The sequence below is a fragment of the Chelonia mydas genome, chromosome 1 (genome assembly GCF_015237465.2).
Source record: "Chelonia mydas isolate rCheMyd1 chromosome 1, rCheMyd1.pri.v2, whole genome shotgun sequence".
Taxonomy (NCBI): Eukaryota; Metazoa; Chordata; order Testudines; family Cheloniidae; genus Chelonia; species Chelonia mydas.
In genome coordinates, this window is record NC_057849.1 from 249,943,845 (window position 1) to 249,965,553 (window position 21,709).

General features: G+C 42.4%; 1 protein-coding gene across 1 annotated transcript; it reads left to right on the forward strand.

Annotated features, from left to right (window-relative positions):
- Positions 1–8,001: 8,001 nt before the first annotated feature.
- On the forward strand, positions 8,002–20,471 carry NOPCHAP1 (NOP protein chaperone 1). Its single transcript, XM_043542102.1, is given in 5 exon segments — positions 8,002–8,031; positions 8,034–8,115; positions 12,280–12,366; positions 14,269–14,405; positions 19,349–20,471. Coding segments are annotated over 5 exon segments (507 nt in total). The 5' UTR covers positions 8,002–8,016; the 3' UTR covers positions 19,535–20,471.
- Positions 20,472–21,709: the final 1,238 nt, after the last annotated feature.

Here is a 21,709-nt window from a genome sequence, read left to right on the forward strand (position 1 = left end):
ACTGCTGTCTGAAAACTTTTCTCTTTAGACGGGCTGATTTTTTTAATTGTCCTTGCCCAAGTACTCTGTGATATGCCCAGAAAGCTTTAATAATATAAGGTCCTGATCCTGTAAAGACTTACACATGGGCTTAACTTTACACACTCTGAGTAGCACACAATCTGAGTAGCCTCAATGTACTCATGCATGTAAAATTAAGCACATGCAGGTTCAGAGTCTAACTACGATACAGATGTGGATTATTTGTTAAAGTAGATATAGAGAGGTGAAGTTCAACTAATTTCTTTTGTGCTGATAAACATAAATATTAAATTTAAAATTACTAATTTTTACATTGTTAGTTTGTTTACATTTGTACAACACTTTGAAAACATGTGCTGTTATTTTCTAAAAGAGTACTTCCTACATTGATGCTATGTACTTCATAGCAATGGAGAAACCTGAAGTGGAAAAACTTTTTAAAAGAATCTATACATGAATTTAGTGATGATGAAATCTGTCAGGCTGACAACTCTGGAACCTGTTTTTCCCTCTCTAATCCACAGAACATACACAGCGTGCCCAAAGCACCAAGTATTTGCAACAAGTTGGAGCTAAATACTGTGAGCATGTGTATAAAAGTTTAAAGTTAAGTACGTTGGCAGGTGTTTCACAGGATCAGGGCCAAAATCATTTGCACTGAAATAGTTAACAGTGTTGACATTCATGTCACCATAATTAGTTTTTAGAGTGAACATGCTACTGAGATGAATGGGACAGTATATACCTTTTAGACCTAATGTTTAGGCCGTTTGCAAAATTCAGAAAGACTTACACGTGGTCCATGCTATCCAAGTTATTTTCACAGTCATGAGAGATAGCGATATATATTTGTAAATGAAAATTGAGATTCTGGAGCACAACTGTATGGAAAAGAGTGAATTCTGCAGCAAATTCAGTGGCTACAGAACTGTGGAATATACAGAGGCCAAGCACGGGTGGCAGTAGCAGTGGAAGCTTCCCCTGCTTTGGTCAGTCCCTGATCTTGAGGGAACATTTTTACGGAGGAGAAGACAGTTCTCTAAGTTAGTAGAAAAGTTAAGGACTGAGTCCCTTAATTCTGTGAGTTGGTGTGTGTGTGTGTGTGTGTGTGATCTGAACATGTATCCACTAGAAATTGAACAGAAACCACATTTCACATAAACTACTATACAGCATTTAGAGGGTTAACTACATGTTGTCATGACTGACTGGACTGGACTGGACTGAGTGATCTAGAAGTAAAATGTCCACATCCCATTGCCAATCCCTTGAACGATCCAATCCCTCTTTACAGTTTTCAAGGTTTAAATTGTAATAGCTAGACAGCAATAAAAATTGCAGAGCAAATCCTGTATAACAGGTTGGCCAGAGTCAATTAAAGTTGGCAAGCGCGTGAGTTGCTTTTCCAAAAGATAATTTAGCTCTCTCAGGGGCCAAAATTTAATGTCAGATTCACTTGCCAGATTTTGACAATTAACATAGGAAAGGTTTCAAAAAATAGTAGCTAGTCACCTGGCTGCTAAGCTTTCCAGCACAGTTAGCCACTTAGTTTAATACTGTAATTCTTCTAAAAATGATGAATTTTTCATGCCAAAGAATCACAGAAATGCATACCAAACATGTTTTGCTTTTTGTTGCCTTTTTCCTTCCCTTTCCTCATATTTCTAACTACTGATTTACATGAGCCTAGAAGGCTATATGTTACTTTCTAAAATGACATTGATGGGACCACCACCTGCAAACCTAGGGTAATGTACAACCCAAAGAATGAAACATTAATGGCTCTATTCTATCCTTTATTCCTTTTCCTGAAATACTGTTTCATCTTTATTTGCTTAGTTTGGTGTTATATTAAACTATGAAAACTGTATGTATTTGATTTCCAAGCTTCCTCCACTTTTGACGTGCACAGTGAGATCATTTGTTTATTTGCCACTACTCTTTCCTGAAATCTTGGTAGAAACTCTGGATTTGGAGTGGTAAAACAGCTGTGTTCCCCAGTGAGCTAAAGAAATATACTCACTGTAATCTATTTTTATAGATTACTGTTTAAAAAACAATGGTTTATTATAAAGTTCTGAGGCAGTACTCAGGTACAATAAAGCTGATTGAAATACATAACTTCCATCAGGGCATTTTGTACTACACCCCTTTAAAATTGCTCGCTTAGAATACCAGGAGACTCATAAGAATTAAAACCTCTTTCTTTTTCTGTATACTTAATTATGTTTGGATTACCAGTCAGGTGTCTTTGAGATATTCAGATTGCATTAGTGATTGATCTGTTTAAAACTGTATACTAGAAGAGTTTAATCTAAAATTACAAGAGTTGTATACTGTAATTAATTTTCAGAGTCACATTAAAGAATTTTGGGGCCCATGCACTATGGAAATTGGGGGCCTCCCATCTTCCCTGGGGCGGGAGGTCCAGGGGGGTGGACAGATCCTGCCCCCAAAGGGGTGTGAGAGGTCCAGGGCATGGGGTTGTAAGGGAGTCCACTCCACTCACCCCACAGCGATTCCTGTCCTACAGGGCTGGCCTGGCTCCCTGTTCCGACCTGATGTCTCTTGCCTTAGGCTATGTCTACACTGCGCACCACAGCTGTGTCGCTGTAAGGTACGACATGTAGCCGCTCTTTGTCTGTAAGAGCTCTCCTGCCAACAAAATAAAACGACCCCCAACAAGGGGAAGTAGCTTTGTTGGTGGGACAGCGTCTCCCGACAACATAGTGCTGTCCACAACGGTGCTTTTTGTCGGTAAAACTTTTGTCGGTCAGGAGTGTGTTTTTTTCACACCCCTAACCAACAAAAGTTTTACCAACGAAAGTGCAGTGTTGACATAGTGTCAGCATGCAGGTGGGGCCTTCCCCTCCAATGCCCTGTCCCGGCCGGTGGCGTGTACGTTTTAAGAGTTTTTAAAATCATTATTATTTTATGTTGTGTATGTGGGGGAGGAGGGGTTTCCTGGTAGTCAAGGGGCCTTCTCAGATGGGGGCCCAGTGGAAGTGCACAGTGGTTAATCTGGGCCTCGGAGTAGGTATTTCATTCAGCAGTACCTGGCTAAATTTGAATCCCAGATCACTATAATATCTTATACAAGACACTGTGACCTAATATAATATAAAGTTAACAATAAATGCAATAAATTCATGTAATATTAAAATACATCAATATCTGATTTATACAGCTATAAATCAGAAAATTCCTAGACGAGATTGCCTAAATTTCTCTTCTCTGTCTCTCTTCCAACTCCCTTCTTTATCATCTTTAATTCTTTCTCCTAAGATTTGGAGGATGGCCTGGACTGCACCCTCAGCAAGTTTGCAGATGACACTAAACTGGGAGGAGTGGTAGATACGCTGGAGGGTAGGGATAGGATACAGAGGGACCTAGACAAATTAGAGGATTGGACCAAAAGAAATCTGATGAGGTTCAACAAGGACAAGTGCAGAGTCCTGCACTTAGGACAGAAGAATCCCATGCACTGCTACAGACTAGGGACCGAATAGCTAGGCAGCAGTTCTGCGGAAAAGGACCTAGGGGTTACGGTGGACGAGAAGCTGGATACGAGTCAACAGTGTGCCCTTGTTGTCAAGAAGGCTAACGGCATTTTGGACTGTATAAGTAGGGGCGTTGCCAGCAGATCGAGGGACATGATCATTCCCCTCTATTCAACATTGGTGAGGCGTCATCTGGAGTACTGTGTCCAGTTTTGGGCCCCACACTACAAGAAGGATGTGGAAAAATTGGAAAGAGTCCAGCGGAGGGCAACAAAAATAATTGGGGGGCTGGAGCACATGACTTATGAGGAGAGGCTGAAAGAACTGGGATTGTTTATTCTGCAGAAGAGAAGAGTGAGGTGGAATTTGATAGCTACTTTCGACTACCTGAAGGGGGGTTCCAAAGAGGATGGATCTAGGCTGTTCTCAGTGGTACCAGATGGCAGAACAAGGAGTAATGGTCTCAAGTTGCAGTGGGGGAGGTTTAGGTTGGAGGTTAGGAAAATCTTTTTCACTAGGAAGGTGGTGAAGCACTGGAATGGGTTACCTAGGGAGGTGGTGGAATCTTCCCTAGAGGTTTTCCAAGTCAGGCTTGACAAAGCCCTGGCTGGGATGATTTAGTTGGGGATTGGTCTTGCTTTGAGCAGGGGGTTGGACTAGATGACCTCCTGAGGTCCCTTCCAACCCTGATATTCTATGTTTCTAAAGATGTCTTGATCCTGCATAGCCTAGGTTCCACAGAGATTTATCCATATGTGGACAAATAATTGTGGAACCTAGACTATGTGGTACTTTATTCCACAATTACATAATACTGAACCTACAAGAAACTTACACCAGTTAGGCTGCTGGTGTGCTGAGACTATTGGCTGTCTTACTGACCAATATTGTCTCATTGGTTCCTGCTGTTCCCCCCGGTAATCTGTCTTTATCCATCTGTTGTCTCTTGTTTTATACTTAACATGTAAACTCTTTGAGGCAGGAGTATTTTGGTTCTGTTTGTACAGCACCTAGCACAACAGGATCCTGGGCCATGACTGAGACTTCTGGGTGCTATAGTAAACCAAATAATGAAGAAGAATAATGACATTATTTGACAAAAATGGATTAATTATGGGGAGGTACAGAAACATTTCACACACAAGTTGTAGTGTATTATCAGTAACACCCTACCAAATTCACAGCTGTGAAAAATACATGAAAACTGGTCTCCCCTGTGAAATCTGGTCTTTTGTATACTTTTACCCTCCTATACTATACAGATTTCATGGGGGAGACCAGCGTTCCTCAAACTGGGGGTCCTGACCCAAAAATGGGTTGGGCGGGGGGGGAGGTGTTATGGTATTGTCATCTTAACTTCCATGCTGCCTTCAGAGTTGGGTGCCTGGAAAACGGCCGCTACTGGCCAGGTGCAAAGCTCTGAAGGCAGCACCCCGCCAGCAGCAGTGCACAAGTAAGGGTGGCAATACCATACCATGCCACCCTTACTTCTGCGCTGCTGCCTTCAGAGCTGGGTGGCCTGAAGGTGGTGGCAGCTGGCCAAGGGCCCAGCTCTGAAGGCAGCAGTGCAGAAGTAAGGGTAGCAGTACCACTACCCCCCTACAATAACCCAGTGACACCGCCTGCACAACCTCCTTTGGGTCAGGACCCCTACAGTTACAACTAGAGCCCTGCACAGATACACAGAGTCGCGGACCCTCCACCTGCCCTCGGCCAGGCAGGGAGCCTGGGTGATGGCAACATGGCCGGAGGCTGCTCTCAGTCCCACCCTGCACTGCAGGCAGGTGGAGGGTCCACCATGGCTCCCCACAGCTGCCCGCCTGGCTCTTACTCTGGCTGGGCTGTGGCTCCAAGCCACACCCCCCTGCCCTCCCCCCCTCGCCCCCCCCCTCGCCGGCCAAAGCCGGGCTGGGGAGAGCCGCGCTGGCAGCAGTGGGGAGCCGCGGCAGATCTGCTACCTGCCCTGGGTGGGGAGCCCGAGCAGCTGCCGGTTCGTGTCCCTGCTCCCCACCCAGGGTAGGTGGAGGGACCCAGGCTCCCTACAGCTGCCAGCGTGGCTCTCTCCAATCCGGCTTGGGGTAGCTCGGAGCTGGAGCCTGGCCATGGTAAGAGCCGGGCGGGCGGCTGTGGGGAGCTGTGGCAGACCTTCTACTGTTAAACCAATAAAATAAAAACCATCAGGATCTTATTAAAGGGGAAAAGGCAAAATGCCACATTTATTGTGAATACAGAAAGAATCATAGTAAGCAGTTAGTTATAGCTATAACATTCCATTCAATTTCATATTTATTCACACATTCATTCATACACACACACACACACACACACACACACAGGTTCTGCAAGGTTATCATCACAGTTTCCAGTCTTAGAGTTGCTCATGCCCGGTGGCCTGGACATGAGGAGGGAGCAGGGCCTTGTCAGATGCTCATCTGATGCTCCTGGAAGTTGGTTTGCAGAATCAGACCCCAAAGTTCTCACTTTCTAGAGTCCATTTTTATGGGAATTTCTTCCTATGCCAGTCTATGGGAATTGCTTCATCATGCTGTTGCTGAATTAATCAGCAGATGGCACATTCCTGACAGCTCTGTGCTGCCAGATGTTATCTTGTTCTTTGGTTCTCCCATTCTTGAGGCTGTTGCGTGGATTCCAGTCTGCCCTCCGGGGGTCCTCTGGTTATTTCCACTTGACGCCTTCTTCAGCCGATGGACACTGGATTCTTAGGCTGGCACCTCCCTGATCATTCAGTTATTATCCACACACATCCTCTATCTCTATTTTAATCACAATTGTTAACAAAGTGAGATGAATACAACAAAAGGGCGGGGAGTCTCTGGGTGCTGTTTCTGTTGTTACAGAGTATTGCTTTGAGTCTCTCTCTGTCTGAGTAGTTGTTGTTACAAAGAATTCCTTTGAGAACAGACTCTGACTTAGAATGTACTAACACAATTAGCAGCTTGCAAGTTTCACACATAGAGGGAGACAAACAGTACCAAAAACCAAGAGACCTCTTAATTAGTAATACCCTGGAATTTAAACTGTGGGGAATCAAACTCATTTGTGATTTTAATACAGAACTTCTTTAATATGCATCCGAAGAAGTGAGCTGTAGCTCACGAAAGCTTATGCTCAAATAAATTGGTTAGTCTCTAAGGTGCCACAAGTACTCCTTTTCTTTTTGCGAATACAGACTAACACGGCTGCTACTCTGAAACCTGTTAATATAATCCAACGCTTCCTGCCCTGGCCCTGAGGCCCAAGCAGCCTCAGGCCCATGTCCCTGCCCACCATGTCCCCCAACCAGGGCAGGTGGAGGATCCGCACCAGTTCCTCACAGCTGCCCGCCGGGCTCTTACCATCAGAGCGCTGCATGGATACAAAATTTGTATCCGCATCCGCGCTGCTATCTGCAGAAATGGTCCACGGCTATAAAGCGGATACACACAGATTTGCTAGGCTCTCGGTACAACACTGAATTTTCAGATTTTAATATCTGAAATTTAGTATTTTTAAAATCTTATGACCCTAAAATTGACCAAAATGGTAGGCCCTAATTATCAGATTATACAGGCAGATTGAAATTATAATATTAGTCAGTATAGCACAGGAGGTTGCTTTACCCTCCCCCATATCTCTACGTGCGCTCAGTTTTTCTAAACACTATCTCTAACCAGCCCTTACTTAGTAGGGAGATTTTGGACACTTTCTGTGCTTCAGCGTCAGAAGAGTTTTCAGGAACTTAAAAAAATTTTTTCAATGGGCAGCAGAACCCCCCACAGCAGGGTCAGTGAGGGCTTAACTGTCTCCCAGAAATGCTAGGTTTTTCATTATCCAATCAAGACATTTCATTGATTAGTCTCACCCTTCATTTTAGGGCTTGGCCAACTGGTTTCAATAGACTTATAATCAGGGATCTGTACCTGTAGCCCATTACTACCTCTGCGGCCTGTTTGGCCAGGCTGTGTGACAGCCCATAGCAGTTTCTCAGGGTGGCTCCTCTACGAGGCACATGAATCCATTCCTCACCAGACCAGGCCTATGAAAAGCCAGGCTGCATGGGGCTCAGTAATGAAACAGCCCTGGCTAGCCCACCTCAGCCAACTAGGGCTGTAAAAATGTGTTGTGCCCGCTGGGGCCTCTCAGGCTGTAACCCTTCCCCCTGTGGCCGGGTCCTAGAGCTCAGCCGCAGCCTGAATGTCTACACTGCAGTTTTACAGCCCGGAGCCCCGCCCAGCTGACGGGGCCAGCCGGGCTGCTCCCTTGCAGTGTAGCCACACCCGGACAATTCCGCCCGCGGGCTGAGTCTCCCACTGACGTCAAGGGGAGCTTGGCCCCTCCTGGGCAGCGAGGGAACCGCGAGCGCTGGGGGCTGCCTCGCCCAGAGCTGCGCTGGCTCCTCCGGGCTCCAGGAGGCGCTGTGGGGCAGCCCGAGGCAGCTAGTGTGTGGCTAGAGCGGAGCCCCGTCGGCATCCGGATCCCCCACCGCCCCCCGCATATGGAAGGAAGCGGCGCGCGCGTAGGCCCGAGACCCCGATGGCGCTGAAGGGAGGTGCCGCTACCTCCAGGGAGCTGCTGTCCGTGGGGAGCGGAGGAGGTAGCCGGTCCCGAGCCGCCACGTCCCCGGGCTGGGGAGGGAGGAAGCATCCGCCTGCGGGCAAGAAGCGGAGGGGGGAGGCTGGGCACGGGCGGCGGAGAGTGGGAAGCGGCGCCTGGCGGGAGGCGGTTTGCTCGCGCGCGCGGCTGCCCCCCACCAAGTGTTAGCGACTAGCGGGCCGGGAGCGCGGCCTGCGTGGCAGCTGTTGCGCAAGCCGCGGCCACGCGACACCACCCTGGTTCAGCCTGACCGGCGGACGGCCGTTAGGTGGGGGAGGGGCAGGGTGCCGAGAGCCCAGCTGGTTTGGGGCCGGAACGTCACGGTTTCCGCTCGAACCTGCCCCGCCCCCATGAAACTCTCACAGCGCCCCAGGGCGCCTGCGCGGGCCCTGGAGACGGCAGAGCACCAGGCTCGCGCTGGCCCTTTCAGCAGCATCCCCTGCGGCTCTGGGAAGTGGGGCCCGGCTGTTTGGGGGAGGGGAGGCTGCACCACTTCCCGGGAAGCCGCCGAGCCCAGAACTGACCCATCCTGATTAGAGCTGCGGGAGGGTGGGTTTATTTTTTTGGGGGGGCGGAGTAAGCCAGTTGTAAGTTTCCTCCCAAATGCATTCTTTGGGGGGCGCCCAAAGTAGTCACAGAGGTTGGGCCAAATTTGGCAAATAGTTTCGGCCGGAAACGTAAAAAAGTTCTGAAAACCAAATTTTGGTCAGTGTTGAAATGATTGGGTTTTGAAAGTGTCAGAACAACCTATTTTGACATCTCGTTTTCAATCAGTATTTTCTAAATGAAATGTTGATTCCAATCAAGAATTTTCAGGTTTTCATATTGGGAAGAAGAGTTGGGGAAAAAACAGTTGTCATAGAATTGTTGGTGACACTGGTTGCTACACTAGGTAACTCGGGAGGGTTGAAGACCACGAGTGTCGATGAAGCCCTCTTGCTCTGGGCCCAGATAAACTGAGGCCTCTTTGCTCCTTGAACCCTCTGTGATCCTGCATAACTCTGAGAAAGCTAGCACACAAACAGACAGGTTTGCACACGGCTCGCCAGCCAAGGCCAGCTTCGGCCTGGGAAACATATAGATAAGGCAGAAATGTTTAGCAAAAACCTATAACAAATAGGACCAAATAAGGCAAGGCTCGGGCAAGGCTACTGAGGAAAAACACAACTGGCTGCTTTAGCTGATTGGCTACGGTATTGTACGGGGCAACAGGTAATTGGTTGCATAAGCTTGTGTAGTGAAGTAGGCAAAGGTATAAAATGTATACTGGAATTTGCTGCACCGCTGCAGGATTTGAGACAGCTCAGTCTCCCTGCGCCCTATTTGGAGCTCCAAATAAATCTCTCTGCTTCTCCACCCCATTATGGTCATTGGCGCGACACACACCGGCCACGAACCCAGCTGTTGCTTCCCTCGGGCACTCTGTGCCGGCAACAGAATCATAGGTCTGGAAGGGACTTCGAGAGGTCATGTAGTCCAGTCCCCTGCACTCCAGGCAGGACTAAGCTATGGCTACCCTGGAAACTTCAAAGTGCTGTCGCGGGAGCGCTCCTGTGGCAGCGCTTTGAAGTGCGAGTGTGGTCATGCACGAGCGCTGGAAGAGATTTTTCACCCCCCCTGAGCCAGCAAGTTAGAGTGCTATAAAATATAAGCGTACACAAGCCCTAAGTATTATTTAGACCAGGGGTCGGCAACCTTTCAGAAGTGTTTCAGAGTAACAGCCGTGTTAGTGTGTATTCGCAAAAAGAAAAGGAGTACTTGTGGCATCTTAGAGACTAACCAATTTATTTGAGCATGAGCTTTCGTGAGCTACAGCTCACTTCATCGGATGCATACTGTGGAAACTGCAGAAGACATTATATACACAGAGACCATGAAACAATACCTCCTCCCACCCCACTCTCCTGCTGGTAATAGCTATGCATCCGATGAAGTGAGCTGTAGCTCACGAAAGCTCATGCTCAAATAAATTGGTTAGTCTCTAAGGTGCCACAAGTACTCCTTTTCTTTCAGAAGTGGTGTGCCGAGTCTTCATTCACTCTAATTTAAGGTTTCGCGTGCCAGTAATACATTTTAACATTTTTAGAAGATCTCTTTGTATAAGTCCATAATATATAACTAAACTATTGTTGTATGTAAAGTAAATAAGGTTTTTAAAATGTTTAAGAAGCTTCATTTAAAATTAAAATGCAGAGGCCCCTGGACTGGTGGCCAGGACCCGGCCACTGCAAATCAGCTTGCATGCCGCCTTTGGCACGCGTGCCACAGGTTGCCTACCCCTGATCTAAACCATCCCTGACAGGTGTTTGTCCAACCTGCCCTTAAAAATCCCCAATGATGGAGATTCCACAACCTCCCTAGGCAATTTATTGCAGTGCTTAACCACCCTGACAGTAAGTTTTTCCTAATGTCCAACCTAAAGCTCCCTTGCTGCAATTTAAGCCCATTGCTTCTTGTCCTATCCTCAGAAGTTAAGAAGCACAATTTTTCTCCGTCCTCCTTGTAACAACCTTTTATGTACTTGAAAACTGTTATCATGTCCCCTCTCAGTCTTCTCTTCTCCAGACTATACAAACCCAATTTTTTCAATCTTCCCTCATAGGTCATGTTTTCTAGACCTTTAATCAATTTTGTTGCTCTTCTCTGGACTTTCTCCGATTTGTTACACCTTCTTGTCAGCTGTTTGAAATGGGCCACCTTGATTACATTGAACTCATTAGCACTACAAAAGTGATTTTTCCTCCCTTCTTGTCAACTGTTGAGAATAGCACGCTTCCACCTTAATTGAATTAGCTCATTAGCACTGACCCCCCACTTGGCAAGGCCACTCCCATCTTTTCATATGCTGTGTATTATACCTCTCTATTGTATTTTCCTTTCCATGCATCTGATGAAGTCGGTTTTAGCCCACGAAAGCTTATGCCCAAGTAAATTTGTTAGTCTCTAAGGTTCCATAAGGACTCGTGTTTGCTGATACAGACTACACGGCTACCACTCTGAAACCTGAAATGTGGCTCCCAGAACTGGACACAATACTCCAGTTGAGGCCTAATCAGCGCGGAGTAGAGTGGAAGAATTATTTCTCGTGTCTTGCTTAAAACACTCCGGCTAATATATCCCAGAATGATGTTTGCTTTTTTTGCAACAGCATTACACTGTTGACTCATATTTAGCTTGTGATCCACTTATGACCCCCAGATCCCTTTCCGCAGTACTCATTCCTAGGCAGTTATTTCTCATTTTGTATGTGTGCAACTGATTGTTCCTCCCTAAGTGTAGTACGGTGCATTTGTCCTTATTGAATTTCATCCTGTTTACTTCAGACCATTTCTCCAGTTTGTCCAGATCATTTTGAATTTTAATCCTATCTTCCAAAGCACTTGCAACCCTTCTCAGCTTGGTATCATCTGCAGACTTTATAAGTGTACTCTCTATGCCATTATCTAAATCGTTGATGAAGATATTGAACAGAACCGGACCCAGAATCGATTCCTGTGGGACCCCACTCGTTATGCCCTTCCAGCATGACTGTGAACCACTGATAACTATTCTCTGGGAATGATTTTCCAACCAGTTATGCACCAGTTTTGGTTTGAAACTAACTGATCTTTTTAAAATAATTTTTCGGTTTGACTACCTGGTAGAAAAATCAGTTATTCCTGCAGATCTAATGCTGAGCCTCCCTAGCTTGTGGGACGTCTGATGAGATTCTCAGCCCAAGGCACTATGCATACATATTATTTTCATGCAAAGGCTTTTCTGTTAATCCCTACATATGTTCCGAAGGGGAACAAGTTACCTATTCCTGGTATTGCTGATGTAATGCTAAGTAAATAAGAGAGAAATTACTACGGATGTACTATAATGCCAGAACTCTAAAGGACAAAACTAGAAGGGAACTGAATGTTTTCAAACTTCTGATAAGGTAAAAAAATCATCCTAAAATAAACACTTTTAAAAGTCTGATTTTAATTAGTGATATGTAATTCCCTTGAAATTGGTCATCCTGTTTGCTGCATTAAGAGTTGACTAGTTAAATTGTCCAACTAATGAAAACTTTCTTAAATTCTCTGCTTTCTGGTGCAAATCTTGGGAAATATCTAAATAAGGGAGCTAGTATCACATTGGTAAATAGTGAAATAACTGATGTAATTTTTCTTTGTAGGTATTCATGACACACTGTTGATTAACTCAAAACATGCCAGCAAAAAGGTCACAAGTTTAGAGACAGTTAGGATACCAAGGAGTAACAGTAAGTGCATCTTTTCCTAATGGGACTATGTTGATCACTGTTTAAGTTGCTTTGTGAGCTTGAAAAGCACATAACCATGACTATACCTAACGTTAATATATCCTACTGCTGAAGCAGTTAGCATTTGAAAATCAATTAATTGTATAAGTTTTAAATAGTTTTAAACCTATTTCTGCTACTTGTGAATGTGCAAATCTCTCTCTTGCGGTTGCCAATATGGATGTTTCCCCCGCTATTTATGTTGGAGCTTGAAACTAACTAGGCTTTATTTTACTCACCAGATAAAATGGGCACAGTTGGCAGAATATTTCTCATGTAGTTAACTGACTCATCCTGCAGAGGGAGCACAAAACATTAATTCTGCACACGTTTTTTGTAAACATTTGACATTTTGGGGCCTAATGCTACAAACCTGCACTGGTGTGAGAGGGAGGATTTCTGTATGTAGAGGGCTTGCAAGATTGAACCTCTGGTGTTGTATTTCAAAGTAGTGTAAAATGGACTTCTAATATTGAAATTACTTTCTTAACCTCACTTTTTAAAAGAATACTGTCAAAATCAATAAGCCAGATTACTCATTTATCTATTCAGTGATCTCTTTGAATGGCTTCAGAAAAGGTATTTTTCTGCACTTGATCCATGTGCCTTGTCCCCTAATCAAAGACACAGAGTTAACTGGCAGTGTTGTCTGATTGTGGTATGAAGTGACACATCTTCAGGATTTTTATTCTTTTCATGGCAGACAAATTATTAGCGATTTCTTAGCCTTGGGTTGCATTTGCTTAGTGTGCAAAGGGCTTCTACTTTTTCATATAACCATTCTAATCTCTATATTCAAAACCAGTTTGGTAGTATAAAGTATTGGACACTAGTATATCTTTTTTAAATGATCATTCCTTTTTAATAACCTTTCAAAATTATCTTAAACTTGTAAGTGAGAGGATAAAGGAGGCAATATGGAGTTCTTTCTTTGACAGAACTCTTTGGGGAGAGACAGCGTGGCATAAAGTAGTAATTTCTAAGGGACTTTACTGGAGTTGAATCAGAATAGTGCAGGCTTACTACAAAGTGAAACGTAGTTTCAGTGAAAAATAAACACTAGACGCTAGATCATCTCCTGATGCAAGAGAGGGAAAAGGCTATTTGAAAAAAGTGTGGAAGTATAATGAGTTAATCTGTGACTGGAAGGGTTGACTCATCCATGGAGGGGACATGGCCATGATCCACAAAGAGCAAAGATGTCCCAACATTGGTGGGAAATGCCATGGAGCTTGGAGACATCCCTGCAAAACACCAGCTCCTCCATGCTGTTACCTACACTGCCTATCCACCGAGGCTGCCTTCTTGGCAGCATAACACACTTGGTAGAAAGCTGCTTCTGAGGTTGCTTTTTCCTGTCATCAGCACAGCTTTCTTGACAGTTGTGCCATCACTGACCCGCCTCCCCCATCTTCTCTTGGACCCTGCCCCTTTACTCCAAGAGGGGAGAAGGTAAGGTACAGTACTTCACAGGCACTTTAATATTGACGTGGAGCAAATGGAGTATTTCATTTTTTGGTGTGTGTTTAAAACAATAGAATTTTTCTATGAAGCGTCTGTTGGACTTGCCATATTTTAGTTTTTCGAAAAGGTCAAATAAAAGCCATGACATGACTCCCTTAGTGAACCATTTGGACTGATGCATAAAATCTGTGATATTCTGCACTGTATGTGCCATGGAAAGTTGAGCAATCTGGTCAATAAAGTAGTAACTTTATTCCCCAGATGAATTGTTAAATATTGTACACAACTTGAAAGTTCAAAATTAAAACAGTTAAATCCTGGGTTAATGAGATATTCGTGTCTTTGTACTGCAAAATCTAAATATGCATATATGGTATAATCTCACTATTTCTACCTTAGTTTTGGACAGAGTTCAGACCTTTCTACCGCAGATGGCCCTTGCAAACAATGAGCTAAGAAGAGAAATGGCAACAGCACCAGCTCATCAGTTTGATATTGAAAATCTAGACAGCTGCCTTGAAAACATTATAGAGATGGTAAATGTATTTCTTGTGTTTTGCTTTTGTAAAGTAAATTTAGTGCTGTGGTGTAAAACTCTTCACTCAGTCTTAGAATGGGTTTGTTTGAAAAATAAAGCTTGTTTCCTCCTTTACATTCCTTTATAATTTTGATCTGAAATTAGCCATAAATTTAAAGCAAAGTATGCTACTTGCTCTTCATGACATAGTAATCTTGTCCACCACTGAAACTTGAAGGTAAACAGCTAGAGATAAAGTAGTTTAAGCCCAGAATATGAGCAGCCTCTAATCTAAAGCTCTAATCCTGACAATGAGTAACTTTTGTAATTACAAATTTAAATAGATTGTTTTTTTTGTTTTCAAAATAAGTTGACTTTTAATGAATTGTAATTTAAGATTGTATAGTAAGTAACAATAACAAGTGTTCTGTTATGTTTAAGGGACACTTTTAAATAGTTTAAGGCCCAAAATCTAGGTCTCGAGCATGTCAAGTATAACAAAACTTAAAAACCTTAATTAAGATCTCTCAAATTTTATTGGAAACTCTTGTATTTATTTCAATGTCTCTCTCCAGTGTTTTAACTGAAATTATGCAGCATTATGCTAATGTCTGAGAACCTCAAAGAGAAACTGATTTATATCCAAAACATGGAAATAGCTTAGTCTATTTTCATTATCTAGGCTGAGACAATTGTGAAATGTAAATAGTGGAAGAGTGAATTAGATTCTGGAAATTGTTTTAAAAATCTAATGTGAAATTAGTAGAACAAGTAAGGGAGCTTTTATTTTAATAATTGTCTGTTTATAAATGTGTCGATGAAAAGTTTAGTCATAGAGTTTAAGGCCAGAAGGGACCACTAGATCATCTAGTCTAACCTCTTGTATATTACAGGCCAATCAACATCACCCAGCACCCACACACTACACCCAACCACCATGTTTAAAGTATTGCAACCCACTGGAGATTATTAGCCTATTATGTGCCCCCCACACACACAATAGGAGGGACCAAGGTGCACCAGTGCTCGAAGTCCCCACAATGTCAGGGAAATGACTGAGATATACCCAGACAATCCTGGCAAGCGACCTGCACCCCACAAACTGCCGAGGTAGGAAACCCTCCTGCCCCGAGGTCACTGCCTTTCTGATCTGGGGGGAAATTCCTTCCTGACCCAACCTCACATATGACGAGCAGCTAGACCCTGAACATGGGAGCAAGAACCATCCAGCCAACCACCTGAGAGAGAATACTTTGTGCTGCCTCAGAGTCCTGGTTTACCCCTCTTGGTGTCCCATGTCCAGCCATGGCCATCCGTGCTTCAGAGGAAGGAGATAAAAGAACCCTTCCAGAATACATTGCAGGGGAGGGAATCCCTTCCTGACCATTGCAGATGGCAGGCTGGAACACAAGCATGAGCTTCAGGAATTTAAGACATAAACCAGAAGTGAGCCCCAGACCTACTGTGCCCTGCCCCCTACCAGCATGAGCAATCCCATCATGTAACCACACTCATAAATTTGCCCAGCTCTCACTCAGAATTAATTTGTTTGCCCCCACAACTCTAATTGGGAGGCTCTTCCAGAACCTCACTCCTCTGATGGTTACAAACCTTCTAATTTCAAGCCTAAATTTGTTAATGGCAGATTTATATCTATTTGTTCTTGTGCCTACATCGTCCTTTAGTTCAAATAGGTCTTCACCCTCCTGGTATTTAGCCCCCTAATGCAGCGGTTCTCAACCAGGGGTGTGGGGGACGCGAGCAGGTTTCAGGGGGACCGCCAAGCTGGGCCAGCATTAGACTTGCTGGGGCCCAGAGCAGAAAGCTGAAGCCCCCCACAAGAAAGCCGAAGCCTTGAGCCCTGCCACCTGGGGCTGAAGCTGAAGCCTGAGTAACGTAGCTTCGCGAGAGCCCCTATGGCATGAGGCCCCAGGCAATTGCCCTGCTTGCTACCCCCTAATGCTGGCCCTGGCCTTTCTATGCAGAAAACTAGTTATTGTGGCACAAGTGGGCTGTGGAGTTTTTATAGCGTGGGGCGAGGGGGGCAGAGGAGGGAGCGCTTCACAAAGAAAAAGGTTGCAAACCCCTGCACGAGTGTATTTGTAGAGAGCAGCCATATCCCCCCTCAGCCCACTTTTTGCCAGGCTAAACAAACCAAGCTCCTCCAGTCTCCTCTCATCAGACAGGCCCTTCATTCCCCTGATGATTCTAGTAGCTCTTCTCCGTTTCTCTTCCAGTTTAAATTTATCTTTCTTGAACATGACTGACCAGAATTGTACACATAACTCCAAATGAGGTCTTATCAGTGCCTTGTACAATGGCATTAATACTTCTCTATCTATTGGAAAAGCCTCACCCGATACATTCTAGGATCACAGTTGCCTTTTTCACAGTGCATCACGTTGATGGCTCATAGTCATCCTGTGATCAACCCGTACTCTCGGGTCTCTTTCCTCTGTCACTTCTAGCTGATAATCCCGTCTTGTAGCAGAAATTACTATTAGACCCTAAGTGCATGACGCTGCACTTAGAACGACTGAATTTCACCCCATTTCTGTTACTCCAGTCTTCAGCGTCATCCATATCTTTCTGTATAATGTTTTAATAGCAATAAACAGAAAGCACAAGTAAAAGGTCTTATGGTTACACTGCTGCTTGCAAGTAATTCAGTAAATTTATTAACAGTTCAGCTTTCTTATGACTGATCTCACCTTGCAGGTTTTATGTTTTTGTTGTTTTACTTGGGGTGGGCTGGACCTAAAACAGCAGCTTTGGTCAGGTGCAAATTTTTCATACTTGTCAAAAATCATATACAGCTTCACAGGTTGAAATATGATCCTTTTTTTATTAGGGCTGTCAAGTGATTAAACAGATTAATCGTGCGATTAAACAATAGAATACCATTTATTTAAATATTTTTGGATGTTTTCTACATTTTCAAATATATTGATTTCAATTACAACACAGAATACAAAGTGTACAGTGCTCACTTTATATTTATTTTTGATTACAAGTAAAAAAAGAAATACACCTAATACAAGTACTGTAGTGTAATCTCTATCATGAAAGTTAAACTTTCAAATGTAGAATTATGTTAAAAAAAAACCCCTACATTCAAAAATAAAATATAAATTTTAGAGCCTGCAAGTCCACTCAGTCCCACTTCTTGTTCAGCCAATCGCTCAGACAAACAAGTTTGTTTACATTTGCAAGAGATAATGCTGCCCGCTTCATGTTTACAATGTCACCTGAAAGTGAGAACAGGTGTTTTCGTGGCACTGTTGTAGCCGGCGTTGCAAGATATTTACGTTCCTCAGACACATGAAGATTTATATGTCCCTTCATGCTTCTACCACCATTCCAGGGGACATGCGTCCATATTGATGACGGGTTCTGCTTGATAACCATCCAAAGCAGTGTGGACCGACACATGTTCATTTTCATTATCTGAGTCAGATGCCACCAGCAGGTGGTTGATTTTCTTTTTTGGTGGTTCAGGTTCTGTAGTTTCCGCATCGGAGTGTTGCTCTGTTAAGACTTCTGAAAGTATGCTCTACATCTCGTCTCTCTATTTTGGAAGGCACTTCGGATTCTTAAACCTTGGGTCGAGTGCTGTAGCTATCTTTAGAAATCTCACATTGGTACCTTCTTTGTGTTTTGTGAATCTGCAGTGAAAATGTTCTTAAAACGAACAACATGTGCTGGGTCATCATCCGAGACTGCTATAACATGAAATACATGGCAGAATGCAGGTAAAACAGAGCAGGGGACATATGATCCTGCCCCAAGGAGTTCAGTCACATATTTAATTACAGCATTATTTTTTTTTAACAGGAGTTATCAGCATGGAAGCTTGTCCTCTGGAATGGTGGCCGAAGCATGAAGGGGCATACAGATGTTTAGCATATCTGGCACATAAATACCTTGCAATGCCATCTGCTTAAGTGCCATGCAAATAGCTGTTCTCACTTTCTGGTGACCACGTAAATAAGAGCATTATCTTCTGTAAATGTAAACAAACTTGTTTGTCTTAGTGATTGGCTGAACAAGAAGTAGGATTGAGTGGACTTGTAGGCTCTGAAGTTTTACATTGTTTTGGTTTTGAGTGCAATTATGTAACAAAAAATCTACATTTGAAAGTTGCAGTTTCATAACAGATTGCACTACAGTACTTTTATGAGGTGAATTGAAAATACTATTTCTATCATTTTTACAGTACAAATATTTGTAAAAAAATATGCTTTGATTTCAATTAAAACACACTACTATATATATGAAAATATAGAAAAACATCCAGAATATTTAATAAATTTAAATTGGTATGCTATTGTTTAACTGTGCAATTAAAACTGTGATTAATTGCGATTAACTGTGATTAATCAACAGCCCTTGGTTTTTTTGTTTAGAAAATATTCTGATTGTCTTGAACACTTGTCATCCACAGTCACAGCTGTACCACTGATAACGTTAAACTGTTATATGACATGAATTATATTAGCAAAATATGAGACGGCACCCTGAAAATTATATTTTCAGACTTGGATTTTTGTCTAAAAAATCCAGCCTTTTGCTCCCTTCATTTGTCAGTTTAAACCAGAAGCCTTCACTTTAGACAAAGTAAATTAATCAATGTACCATTCTCTTTGTGCTTCCCGAGAATTATTTAAAAAGAACTGTTACTTTATTACTGAGCACTACAGGTACTTAGACTGTATAAACTCATTTTTCATATTTAAACTTCATGTTTATAGTGATCCCTAAAAAAAACTTGCAAATATTTCCAGTCTACTGAGGTTTACTTTTTTTTTTTGCATAGCACATAATTGCTGACTTTATGGTAAGGATGTTCATGTGTATTAAGGTCCTGTTTTGTTTTTGTTTTTTTTTTTTAACAAAAATCATAAAAGCAATATGTAGATATATGGGTTGTTCATTTTTTAAAAGCACTGTTGTTTCTTGCAGAATGTAGCCTTGGTTGAATTAAGTGGTTCTGACACCGATGAAGAAGAAATAATTTCAGAAGACAGCTCAGAATCTGAAGAGGACTGTTGTGCAACTGATGACGTTACCATAGACACCATTAAACTTCCAAAACAAAAAGGAGAAAAGGGCAAAATAGAAATTTTGGACAGCAAAGTGAATGAGTAGATAGAACTATTTTCAGATTTCCATTTCTGAATGTATCATGTGTCCTGACTACTGTGACCCTTAGAAAACTAGCTAATTTCCAAGTGTGTGTCACCTGGAAACTGGCTAACTCCCAGTCACTTATGTCACTGGAAGTACTGTGTTTAGTAGGGTGGAGAGTTTCTTATGGCTGGGAGGAAGGACTAAGAGCTCCAGCTTAAGTCCTGACCTGACCTATCCCCCAAGCTATATAGAAATGAGTTCCATCAGGAGGTCAGGGTGGGGAAGAAACAGCATGAAACTTAGTAATTTGAGAGGTTGCACTGTAAACCTACGCAAGCAGTGTGAAGTTCTTGGCCTGTTTTGAGGTGAAGAAAGGATTACTAGGGTGTGCGGTTACTTACTTCAGGAGAGGGAAATAATTAGATAGGAGGAAGACAAAGCTTGTGTTTTGAGATGGGAATAAAATGTGTTAAGATACTCAAGTATTATATACTTGTCTTCACTACCAAATACTAAAGATGAGCACACAGTGCTTCAAGAGTTAAGTCTAAGGAAATATGCCTAATTTATTCTTGTCTCCTTAATTTTATAGGGAGGAATTTGGGCTATTTTACTGTATTTAGTTTAGTCAAGTTTTGCTTTCAAATGATGTATCTCAATGCCTTTGCAGATTATAAGTTGTTTCTCAAAGAAACAGTATTTTGTATAATAATTTAAGGTTATATTCTTACTGTATTTACTTAGCTACAGAAGATTGACTAGCAGGCAGCAGTCAAGCACAGGATTTAAAATCTATTATTTAAACTTATATTTTTCTTCTCTGTTTTCATTAAAGATAACTGTTTGGAACATTTGATCAAGATAATGATCAATACCATTTCTAGTCTTTGTTGAAGAGCATGTTGTCTTTTATCTTTCTTTATTAATAGGAAAAATAAAATCTTACTAGCATCAATTGCTATTGTGATTCAATTTATGGCTAAATTATTAATCCAAAGCAGGTCCTTTGACTCATGTTGCTAGTAATCAATCTTTCTGAAAAGCAGCAGCACTTGGGATATGCGCTGTATAAAGACACAGTACTGAGATGATTAGTTTCCACTTATTAATTATGGTACAATAGAATTAAACTGTTTAAACAGTTTAAAATCTGGAGGGGAACTGGCCTAAGATGTGACACTGGACTACTAATGTCACACGTTACTTTAACATTGCTTCCCCCTGAAAGGAGATTTAGACGTGCCAGTTTTACTCAGCACAACTATTTAATGACCCATATCTATACACATTATTCCTTGTGTCTCTGGCTATTGTATCAAAAAACCTCCTAAATATCTGTCAACTGACAAAATCCAAAGCGATTGGGGGAACTAGTATGGTTGTCTGTTGAAGGTACTGTTTCTATGGTACATTAAACACTGTAAGGTACCTTTATTTGGATAGCCTGGATACTGTTCTTTATATTGAGGTTTGCAGTGGCATCTTTATAGACTAATATTACTCAATTGTATTTGAAATACACTTTGTCTACAAGCAAAGTAAAGGAATTATGCTGCGATTTAATGGTACATTGCACAATGTGGATACAGCTTGTTTATAATGTCACACTTCATAAACCTTGCTTAATGGGTGTGTAAACTGTGTCAAGAACTGAATGTTTAACTTTCTTCACCATGTTGATGTGCTTGGTAAATTGAAGGTAAAAACTGTCTTGTGGCTAGACTACTTTTACTATAAAAACATATTCCACATTAACTTGTATAAATTGGGCTATTCAAGTAGGAAAATAATTACATAGAGCTCAGAAATAGATAATTTTGTTCCTGTGATACCAGCTAGAGATGAGCAAAAAAAAATAATTGTTTTTTTGGTTTGGTAACTGAACTGGAAAAAAACAACAAAATTGGTTCATTTCAAACTGACACAATTTGTTTGATTTTTCTTGCTAAAACAAAAAAGTTTTGAGTCAATTCTAATTGACACTTTGAAACAGTTTGTTTAGACTTTAAATATTTTCCTTTTTTATTTTAAAGGATGGGGAAAAAACCCAGCTGCAACTATTTGCTAAATTTACACATGGCTTTGGTCTCACCAAAACTGTAGTTTTCAGGAAACTTACTGTTCACTGAAAAAATTTCACCAGGCTGTAATACCTGTTTTCAGAAGGTGCATACATTTGGCACACTGTTCAGC